Source organism: Meriones unguiculatus, chromosome 7 (genome assembly GCF_030254825.1).
Source record: "Meriones unguiculatus strain TT.TT164.6M chromosome 7, Bangor_MerUng_6.1, whole genome shotgun sequence".
Lineage (NCBI taxonomy): Eukaryota > Metazoa > Chordata > Mammalia > Rodentia > Muridae > Meriones > Meriones unguiculatus.
Genome location: NC_083355.1, coordinates 47,286,623 through 47,298,060, shown reverse-complemented (window position 1 = coordinate 47,298,060; position 11,438 = coordinate 47,286,623). Strand labels below are relative to the sequence as shown.

General features: G+C 49.0%; 1 protein-coding gene across 1 annotated transcript; it reads left to right on the top strand.

The window, feature by feature from the left end:
* Window positions 1-813: 813 nt before the first annotated feature.
* Cib3 (calcium and integrin binding family member 3) lies at window positions 814-10,908 on the top strand. Its single transcript, XM_060388429.1, has 6 exons — window positions 814-975; window positions 2,250-2,284; window positions 4,647-4,758; window positions 6,903-7,050; window positions 8,605-8,800; window positions 9,964-10,908. Exons 2-6 carry the CDS (start codon window positions 2,280-2,282, stop codon window positions 9,983-9,985), a joined length of 483 nt encoding a protein of 160 aa, XP_060244412.1. The 5' UTR covers window positions 814-975; window positions 2,250-2,279; the 3' UTR covers window positions 9,986-10,908.
* The last annotated feature ends 530 nt before the right edge of the window (window positions 10,909-11,438 follow it).

Here is an 11,438-nt window from a genome sequence, read left to right as displayed (position 1 = left end):
CCAAGTCTCCTGGACCCCAAATGTGGAGAGCTGCTCATTTGTCAAGCTGCTTTGTTATTCATCGGAAAACATGTTTTCACCCTGGCCTTCATCTTGAGACAGAGATAAGAGGATGTTTCCCCAAGTTCTTTAAAATTTGTTTGTGTGACTTTGGACCATATCTGCTATGGGGAAATAGTTCAAGAAAACAAATCTGATAGTTCCATGAACTTCTTTCTTGTATTGAAGTGACTTGTTTTTGCTTTGCCTATGAAGAGGAATTATGGAACAAACTCATGGCTGTAGTCTTACTGACAGCCATCTCGAGCTGATCTTGAGCTGAAGTGTAGTGTGACTCACTTTAATTATTTCAATCCTCACTCCCCACTCAGGTATACTGTTCAACTCTGCGGGCAGGCTCTGGCACCCAAAGACCACCTAGGAGCTGGTTCCAATGCAAGCACAGTAGGGTCTTTATTACAAGCCTGAGCTCGGGCCCACACTGTCACCCATGTAGCGGTTCTCCAACGTAGAGTCCAGAGCTCAGGGAGAGAGAGGTTTTTATTTTGGGTTACAGCAAGGTTCAGGGAATTCCAGCTTGGAAGTTCTATGGCTGATCGACATTTAACAAATAATGGGTGTCCAGAGGGCCAAACCATAATTGTTTTACGCATCCTATTGTAAAGAACATCTGGGCAAATTTCAGGTATTCGCTGATTAGCTGTTGCTATGGGTGATGGTTAAATATTACCAGAGGTCAAAGCACATTTTTGTGGGTTTTTCAGTTTTTCTCCTATTTAAAACTGGTGTTTATGCCTAGGTCATTTACCCTTAAGACGTAGTTTCTTTTTCAGAAATAGGTTACACAGGCCTCACACTTTTACTATTTTAGATGTGATAAGCAGGGAAGTAGGTGTGGGAGAGGAGGAGCAACCATTTTTCCTGAGCTGTGGATTCTGGATGCAGCGCTGCAAGCAGTGGCACAGCTGTTAATGGGTAACTAACCGCTTCCTTATTGGAGGGACTTATGTCTTGCCTTGTAAACCAGATCAAAAGCCCATGGCAGGGTTTTATCTGTTGTGGTTCCTTCTTCTCAGATGACTCTGGCTTGAATAAAACTGACAAACAGCAGAGCACACTATTTCTCAGCTTTACGCTGTATCTCTTTCCTGTCTAACTCAGCACTTAATACAAGGGCTGCAGTGCTCACCTCATACTTCATCTAGCCACGTTCATTCCTGCAGCCCTAGGGCCTAGAACTGGCTTGTGAACAACAGTCAAGTACCCTCATTCTCCTCGTTTAGTGCATGTATGTGATCTGGTATCTTCCTCTACCACTTATCATCTTTTCTTTTTGAGGCAAGATCTCTCACTAAACCCAGAGATCACTGATTGGCCAGGCTGAGTGTGAGCTCCAGGGATCCTCCTGTCTTCACCCACCCCAATGCCCATCACCACTAAGGTTACAGATGTGCACAGAAAGTTCTTTATTGGCTGAGCCATCTCCCTAGTCTACTTCCCTCCATTCCTAAAACCTCTTCTTCCTCCTCCTTCTCTCTCTTTTTTTATACACACACACCCGTGCATGCATGTGCACAGTCTCACTATGCAGCTTCAAGCTTACCTTGAACTCATGACCCTCCTACCTCAGCTACAGGCATGCACTTCCACACCCAAGGTAATGTCTGTTATCCTACGACATGACATAGACATTAATGTACTTTTCATTTCACAAGCAAGGTTCAGAAAGGTCAGACAATTAATTACCCAAGGCCACACAGCTAACTGGGAAAGCTGGGATTTGAGCTGGGGTATGTTCACGGCCTTCCGTTGAAGGTGTCCTAGATTGAACAGCTCACCACATGACAGGCATGGCTCCTCTGTGACCGCTCACAGCCTTCATTCTTCAACTGTGTTCACATACAAATGGTTGCCCAGAGAGCCAGGCTGTAACTTGAGCTTCACTTAGCTTGGGGATGACTGGATGGGTGGGCGGGTGACAGCCAGGGCAGGGACACTGTGTGCGTGGGTGCTCCCATAACTTCAGTCCTAGTGGATTCGAGGCTGTGGTCCCGGAATGGGCAACAAGCAAACTGTGTTCACTCCTGAGCAGCTGGAGGAATACCAGGTGGGTGGAGGCTGCGGTTCCTGCCAGTCTGGCCGCCAAGAGTCTCCGAAGAGCCTGTTTGTGACATCAGGAGTGACTGGAGGGGCACTCTGAGAGATTACTCAGATGCAGAGCTGGGTCAAGCTGATTTCTCTCTCCACAGGACTGTACTTTCTTCACGAGGAAGGAGATCATGAGGTCAGTGGGAATGAAGGGTACTCCGAAACAACTTTCCAGTCACTGCTGAGCCTTTGTGCAATCTTTTGGTTGTTGTTCTGTTTTGTTTGTTTGAGAAGGAGCCGAGGCTAGCCTCAAAAAAACCTCTGCTTCCTGGGTATTGGGATCACAGGTATATTCCATTGTAGCTGGCTGTAATTAATTTTGAAAATTTTTTATTGATATTGAGGGGCATGATGTGTGAGTGTGCAAATGTGTGCACACATGTGCCATGGTGCGCATAGAGAGGTCAGATGACAATTTGTGGAGTCAACTCTTCTCTGCTTCCTTTTAGTGGGTTCTGGGACTCAGCTCCGCTGGTTCAGCTTGCAAATTTCTCTTTCCACCATATGGGTCTCAGGGGTCAAACCCAGGTCATCAGGCAACTCAGCACATGTCTTTACCAAATGAGTCATTTTGTCAATTTGGCTCCCTTTTCTTTTCTTATTTCTTTCTTTCTTTCGTTCCTTTTTTGTCTTTTTTTTTTTTTTTTTTCTTTTTTTGGTTTTTCAAGACAGGGTTTCTCTGTGCAACCCTGGATGTCGTGGACTCGCTTTGTAGATGAGGCTGGCCTTGGACTCACTCTGTAGACCAGGCTGGCCTCTATCTCACAGAGATCCACCTGCCTCTGCACTTGAGTGCTGGGATCACAGGTGTGTGTCACCATGCTCAGGTCTTTTGCAATGTGAAAGGAGTCAAGCACCAGCAAATTTAAAGCTTTGATGTGCATGTTGCCTCAAGCTCAGTGGCCGTGAAGTCACACCCTGTCAACCTGGCAGAGCTTTTGTACTAAGGAACTGGTACTTTTACCCAAAGGTAGTAGGGAGCCATGGAAGGTGCTGAAGCCTTGCAGGGGCACATTTGCATTTTGTGGTTGGAAATCCATTACAGAGCTGAGATCCAGCTCCGAGCTGTGAGTGGCATGAAGGAGATTGTGGCTGCAGGTGCCCCTGGGTAATTGCAAGTTCCTGGCTTGAACCCAGCAAGATAGACACAAATGAACCTCCCGTGTCACCCTTCTGTCTGTTGGGCCATTATCCATGAACTTGGAGCCGTGAAACCCAAGCTGACTGGGGTTCAGCTGTGGGGCGTTCAGGCCAAACCCCTCTTGTGTGGGCACAGGGCATCCATTATTGATGGGCACACCTCTCATCCATCAGCCCATTGTCTGTGAGGACAGCTGCCTGGGTCACTTCGGCCACCATGATCAGATTACTGGTGGGGAAACTGAGGCTTGGACAAGAAAGACTTCAGTTCCCAGGGCAGACGAGCAGAGTTCTGATGAGTCTGGCATTTTGGCTGGCCCGAGCTTCCAGATTGCTGAAGAAAGTAACTGTGGCTGGGAGGAGAGAGGCGCTCACTGGGTGCCACAAAGAAATACAAACTCTGCGGGTCCGAAATGTGGCTCAGCCAACAGAGGTACTTGCTGCCAAGGATGAGGACCAGAGTTCAAACCCTGAGACTCACATAGGAGGAGAGAAGGCACTCCCATAAGTTGTCCCCTGGTCTTGACCTTTGTCAGGCATGCACACACATATACATGCACACAAATAATACATGACTGTAAAAAGATTTTCAAAGGAAAGATGAACACTCAGAGTATTCCCTGAAGGACTGCTAACAAAGGGATGGAGCATTTAGCCACTCTCAGTCTGCAGTCATAAGAAAACCCAGGGACATCCTTGTCCCTCTGACACAGCAGCTTGGGTACGTCCGAGGTATCAAAGATGGTCTTTCTGAGGCTTACTATACACTCTAAGGAAGGCATGGCGTCACTGGGTGAGGAATTTGTATGGAAAGATTATGTATGTGGTGTTCAGGGTTTTGTGGATAACTTTTTCAAAAAAATCCAAGCAGAAGCAGCACAAGCCTGTCATCTCCACACTTGGGGAGCTGAGGCAGGAACAGCATGAATCTTAGGCTTGCCGGCCTGCCCCATGGGAAGAGGCCTGCCCCTCATGTGGAGCAAGTGAAGGAAGCATGAGACTGGGGGTGGAGGGCCAGTAGAAGCAGGGTCTGCTAGAGTAATGATGCAGTGTGCCCCGGTCTCTCAGGCACAGCCAGGGCCCCTCCTCCTTCTACTCTATTTTCCTGGTGAATGCTACTCCTACTTCTAAGCCCAACACCAATGCTCCTCCTCCAGGAAGCCCTTCTTCCTTCTTACCTTATTTTGACTTCCCTTCTCTACCTGGTCTTTCTTATCTGTGGAGAGGAAGACAGAGGTGCCCTTTTCTGGCTCTGTGTGCTCCTGGGGACCCAGCATCCTGCAATAATGTGAGAAGAGGGACACGTCTCTTCTGCCTCTTGGCTCCCAGATTACATGGCTTCTCTCGCCCTACAACAGGCTCTTCTATCGCTACCAGGACCTGGCCCCTCAATTGGTGCCCCTGGACTATACCACTGGTCCTGAGGTGAAGGTTCCCTACGAGCTGATTGGCAGCATGCCAGAGCTGAAGGTACTCCGGGGCTGTGAGGAACCACGGAAAATGAAGATAGCTCCATTGCATTTCTATGCCAGGCAGAAGCTACTGGTACCCTCATTTTACAAAAAAGGAAGCTGGGGCTTAGAGAGACACTCAGGTTAAGATGTTTAAGATGCAGTCATGGGCTGGGGCATGGTGATATCAGATCACTTCCAAAGACAAGCAAGTCTCTCTGAGTTTGAGGCTAGTCTGGGCTACATAGCAAGTTCCAGGCTAGACAGGGCTACACAGTGAGCTGATGTCTTAAAAACAAAAACAGAAAAAAGAAAACAATCATAGAGATCAGAAAGACACAGCACTCAGGAAGCAGAGGCAGGTGGCTCTCTGAGTTTGAGGCCAGCTTGGTCTACAAAATGAGTTCAAAGACTACACAGAGAAACCCTGTCTCACCGCTCCCCCAGCTATATTTTATTATGTTGAGGGCCATCACACAATGTTCATACTCTAAATTCCTAACTACGGCCTAAGCCTATCTTCACAAGGCTGGGCAGTGTTTCACAGCTGAAGGTCAAGTCCAGCTTCTAACAGAAGTTTCTGCTCCGAGGGTCAGGATCCTGGGGAGATGCTCCAGCTGCAGGGCAGATCAAAGGGTCATCTCTCCAGATGTGCAGAGCAGAGCATTGCTCTTGGCCTCCACTTAAATACTGTCAGTGAGCATCATGGGGTTCCAGGACTGTGTCTGCTTATCTCGAGTGATGTCACTGGGTTCTGGTTGTTGGGTGTAGCCTTGGGTGTAATGACTAAGCTATTTTCACATGTCTAAAAGGCATTTTTTACTATGCTCATTACAGGGGGAATGTGTATGTGAGGAATGGTGTGTGTGTGTGTGTGTGTGTGTGTAGGGGATGTGGGGAGATATGAGTGGGGAAAGTGGAGGGGTGTGGGAGGATGTATATTTTTATGGAAATGTGGAGGGAATGTATGTTGGGGGATGTGCGTGTGTGTGTGTGTGTGTGTGTGTGTGTGTGTGTGTGAATATGTGTATGTGTTCAGGGAACCATCTCCAACTCCAGCTCCAGGGGATCTGACACCCTCTTGTGGTGTCACTGGAGGTGGTGTGTGACACCAACCCTGGGGAAATGAATAAGCATCTACTTACCCCAGACAACAAACCAAAGTACTGATGTTACCAAAGCCCAACTTGGTGAGCCAATGGGTTTTATGGAGGTTCTGTCTTGGTCATTGTTTTATTGCTGTGCAGGGACACCATGACGACAGCAACTCTTATAAAGTTTAATTGGAAGCTTGTTTAAACACCAGAACTTTCATAGGTTTCACCATGGCAGGGAGCATGCGGCACACACGCAGACACACACACACACACACACACACACACACACACACGCACACGCAGACACGGTAGCTGCAGTTCTAGATCTGCAGGGAGTAGGTCCACGTCTGGTTCGCAGGGAGAGACACTGGGCCCTTCAAACTTCAAAGCCCACCCACAGTGACACACTACCTACAGCAAGGCCGTGTCTCCCAATCCTTTTTAAGTAATGCCACTCCCGATGACTAAACACTCAAGTACGCTAACCTACAGGGGCCATTCTTATTCAAACCACCACAGGTTCCTTACAGGAGCTGAAAGGACCCAAATACAGCTGCATGACCAAAGCCCACTCCAGCACGGGTGACAGCTCACAACGCTGGGCACCTGGAGCTCAGCACCTGCAGGCAGCTCAGTGGGCCAGGGAGCACCCTTTCCATGTGGCTCGGGTGATGTAAACCTCTTCAGGTCTGAGACTCTTTTAAGCAGCCCAGCTTGTCTGAGAACATCTCTCGGCAGTCCGTAGGGTGTAGATGCTCTTGGGGAAGAAGTGGCTAGTCTCTGAAACTCTGGCCAGTTTCAGAGACTTCCTGAGGCTACCTACAGTTTTGAGTTAAGAGTGTCATTCCCTGCCCCCACCCCGCAGGGTCTCTCTTATAACCCTGGCTGTCCTGAACTCACAGAGAGCCTCCTGCCTTTGCCTCTCGATTAAAGGCATGTACCACAGGCGTGAGCAGCAGTTGCCTGTTCCTGTCCCAGGACCCTGGGTCCTGAGCAGTGGGGCAGGGATGACCCCGTGGGCTGTGGGAGAGGCCCTCAGAGCAGATACTTGCCTTCCTGTCTCCAGGATAACCCTTTCCGCCAGAGGATCGCACAGGTCTTCTCTCAAGATGGGGATGGTCACATGACCTTAGAGAACTTCCTGGATATGTTCTCGGTGATGAGTGAGATGGCTCCTCGGGACCTGAAGGCCTACTACGCTTTTAAGATATATGGTGAGTGCTGGGCCCTGGGGTGGAAATCAGAAAGACACCCATATAAGGCTCACCTCCCCAGGGAGTCCAGTGCCCACCCTGCCCTCCACCTTCTCCCAGACCTCCTTGCACGCTATTCCAGCCGCACTAGGCCCACCCTTCCTTGAACTCATCGACTGCTTCCAGGCTCAGGACATTCGCTTCTGCTGTGCTCTGTGCTCCCAGTCCCTCACTGAGGGTCCCAGTCAGGCGCTCCACCCCTGGACCGCATCCCCACTGGCCTCTGGTCAGAGCACAGTAGATGTTCAGTATTTTCTGAATGAGAGCATGTGGGATAACAGCACTTTTCTCTGGGCCTGGCCTGTAGGAGGCATTTAATACTCCTAAGTGAGCCAATGAGAACAGTTGCCATGGTACCCAACACACAGTAAATGCTCAGTAAGTGAACCAGTAAAACTCTCCAGGCCCCAACAGCTCACAGAGCCCACAGGTGACAGCTCCTCTGCTGAGCGAGTCACCTGTGTTCCTGGGATGCTGTCAGTGTCCCTGACCTCAGCGCATCTGCTGTGGAGGTCATCAGGAACATGGGCAGCTCTGTGTGCAGGTGCAGGTTGAAACGCTTAAAACAACCTTTCGTGTCATTTATTTACCAAGTGTAGGGGAGTTAATGAAAAATCACGGTGTCTGGCATACAATAGGTATTCAATGCTTGATGAGCCAGTTAATGAGTAAAAAGCAACTATCATGAGAGTTGGTATATAGTGTGTACTTAATAAGTACTTGCTAAGTGAGAGAATGACAAAAAAAAGGTTAACACCAAAAGCCGGGCGTGGTGGTGCACGCCGGTAATCCCAGCACTCAGAGAAGGAAGTCGAGGCCAGCCTGGTCTACAAAGCAAGTACGGGACAGCCAGGGCTATTTGGTGACCGGTGAATAAGTGAAAAGCAATTATGGTGCCTGGCACACAGTGAATGCTTAATCTGTTGACTGACTGAATGGATGGATAAAAAAAGTTATCCGGCGGCTAGAGAGATGGCTCAGCAGTTAAGAGCACTGCTTGTTTTTCCAGAGTTCCTGAGTTCAATTCCCAGTACCCACATGGTGGCTCACAACCCTCTATAATATGATCTGATGCCCTCCTCTGGTGTGCAGGTGTACATGCAGATAGAGCATTGATATATATGTATATATGAATATATGAATATATTTTTATATAGATAAATATATTTATATCTATAAGTAATATATATATATATATATATATATATATATATATATATATATATAAACTTTAAAAGTTTTTAAAAAGAAAAAGTTATTCTAATGGCTGGCAAACAGAAGACACTCAATAAATGCTTGCAGTCACCTGGCTGCCTGGCATGAAATAAGTGTTGTATAAAGGAAATGGGCAGTTGTCGCACTGGCTTAGACGGCTCTCAGTGCCCCGGTGAGAAGCTCTGATGTGGTCAGCAGGTGTATGAGTTCCAGGGCCCATGTGCAGTTCCAAAGCATGGGGACAGACAACGTATGTCCTCCTGCCCCCTGGTGTCCCTGGCCCCACTCTTGGCCTCCCAGACTTCAACAATGATGACTACATCTGCGCTTGGGACCTGGAACAGACAGTGACCAGGCTGACTCGTGGGGAGCTGAGTGCCGAGGAGGTGACGCTGGTGTGTGAGAAGGTGCTGGACGAAGCGGATGGTGACCATGATGGGCGGCTGTCCCTGGAGGACTTCCAAAGCATGATCCTGCGGGCTCCAGACTTCCTCAGGTGCAGGTTTCAACCCAGGAATCAGAATTCCTAAGGTCATTGAAGATCTCAGGAAGTTCCCCATCTCCTGTGGCTTCAAGCCCACTCTGTCCCAGGACCAAAAGTAGGAGGCTGTGGACATCTCCTGCGTGCATCAGCTGTCACAGAGTTTTGCTTCCATCAGCTGCCACAGAGTTTTGCTGTCCTTGGCAATCTGGGAGATCATCAGAGCCTCAGCTGCAGGGCTGTTGGTGGGGACATAGTTAACACAGTTGGTAGACGATGGCCCAGGACCACATCCATTTATTTGCTTGTTTATTTGGTTTGGTTTTTCTCAGAAAGGGTCTTACTATGTAGTCCTGGCTGGCCTGGAACTCTATGTAGAACAGGCTGGTCTTGAACTCATAGAGACCCACCAGCCTCTGCGGCTGGGGTGAGGGATTAAGAACGTCTGCCACCTTTAAACCTCGCCACTCCCGTTTTTCAAGGAATAAGTGGAGGCTCACAGGCAGCCAACTGCCAGGGTTTAGTCCTACAGCCTGTCAGGAAAGGAGCTGGGATGCGAACGCTTACCCAGACAGGTGCTTACAGTCCCCATGGAGAGCCGGGCATGTGGCACCTGTAGTAGAAGCACCCAAGAGTCTGAGGCAGGAGGATTACTGTGAGTTCCAGAACTACCTGAGCTACAGGGAGGCCAGTATCTTCACACCCCCAAATCAACCAAATGAAGAACAAGTTTGGGGGGTGGAGAGGGGTCTCAGTGTTTAAGAGTGCTGGCTGCTCTTGCAGAGGATCTTGTAGAGGATTCTGTTCCCAGCACCCTTATGGCAGCTCACAACTGTCCTTAACTTCAGCTCCAGGGGTCCTGGAGCCCTCTTCTGGCTTCTGCAGGCTCCTTCACATAACATGCTGTATATACACACAACCAGGCGCACACACACACATGCACACACAAACAAATAGGTAAATATTTTAAAATGTGGAAGCCACCTGAGGAATGACCACTGAGGCTGACCTCTGACCTTAAGAAGTCACATGGGGCAAGAGATACTGTCTGTAGTTTCTGGACTGTCCATGCCCCTGTGGCTCCCTGCTTGCCTCTGGGTCTAGAAGAGGGGGTGTCGGGGACCTGGGGGGGGTGTTATCTGGGAGCTGTTGGTGACACCTCTGCTTTCTGCACATAGCACCTTCCACATCCGCATCTGACGTGCTTGGAGGATGAGGCATAGCCCACACCCATCTCCACGCTGCTCTCTGTGAATAAACAGCAATCAAACCTGCCTCGGGATCTTCGCCTTTTGCTGTGTGACCTTCTGTATGGCCACACACTCTGTGTTGCCATCTTCCATTCATGCAACAAACTGACTTCTAGACCTCACTCTAAAGGTGGAGAGGGGCAGGAGCTTCACAGTTAACATACAGAGGAAGCCCAAGTCCTCTGCAGAGGCTGTTCCGAGCCCAGGAGCACCTCAGTTTTCACTCACACATCTGTCTTGTGAATTCCAGGAGCCCAAGGCTGTCCCAGGGCCATTGTTTAGGGTACCCACTGCCCAAGAGGAGGTTATGCCAGCACACAGCCCGGCCACCAGAATCTTCCCAGACTGCCCACCCCATGATTAAAGGCACCAGGTTCTGGGGCTGGAGAGACGGCTCAGCTGTTGACAGCACCTGTTGCTCAGCAGAGGACCTGGGTCATGAGTTGGCTCCCAGCAGTCACGGTAGTGGTGGTCTCAACTGCTGGAAGCTTTCATTCTAAAACACCTGACACCTCCTCTGGCCTCCATGGGCAGCTGTGGGTGTACGTGTGGGCACTTCACACATACACACATTTAAAAATGAAAACAGATCTGGCTGGGCGTGGTGGCTCACACCTATAATCCCAGCACTCAGGAGGCCAAGCAGCCAGATCTCTGTGAGTTTGAGACCAATCTAGAGTGACACTATCTCAAACAAAACAAAACAAAACAAAACAAAACAAAATATAACAAAAATGAGAATAGGCCAGGCTTGGTGGTGCATTCAGGAGGTAGAAGCAGGAGGATCTCTGTCACTTTTGATACAGCATGGGATATATAATGAGTCTCTGTCTCAGTTGATGATGATGATAAATAAAAGCCCCAGGTCCTCCCTGACAGTGTTTTGTATGTTCCCCTGAGAAGGTACTGCTGTCTTCCCCATCTTCCAAGTGAAGAAATGGACCCAGAGAGGTCTAAGTTCATCAAAGTCACACATCACTTTGAGGTAGGAGGTGCCAACCCATACCCTATGCAGGAGATACCTTCGTGTTTGTTTTGGGGGGTGCATGTGCACATGTGGGTTCTCATGCAGGAGGGTGTCAGAGAGCAATTCTGACTGGTCTTCAGATGCTGTCCATGTTCCTTTTAAAACTCCTGTGTTACTTGTTGGTGGGGAGGGGTTGTGTGTATGTCACAGTGCTCATGGAGGTCACAGAACAGCTGCAGGAGTCGGTTATCTCCGTCCTCCATGGATCCGGGGGCTCAAACTCCCCCTCAGGCTTACAGAGAGCCTTTTCTTGAGTCATCTTGCCAGCTCAACTGTTGTTTTCAGTTTTTTTATTTTTTATTTTTTGGCTTTGTTTTTTTCTTTTTGTTTTTGTGATAGGGTTTTTATGTAGCTCGAGCTGTCCTGGAACTCACTC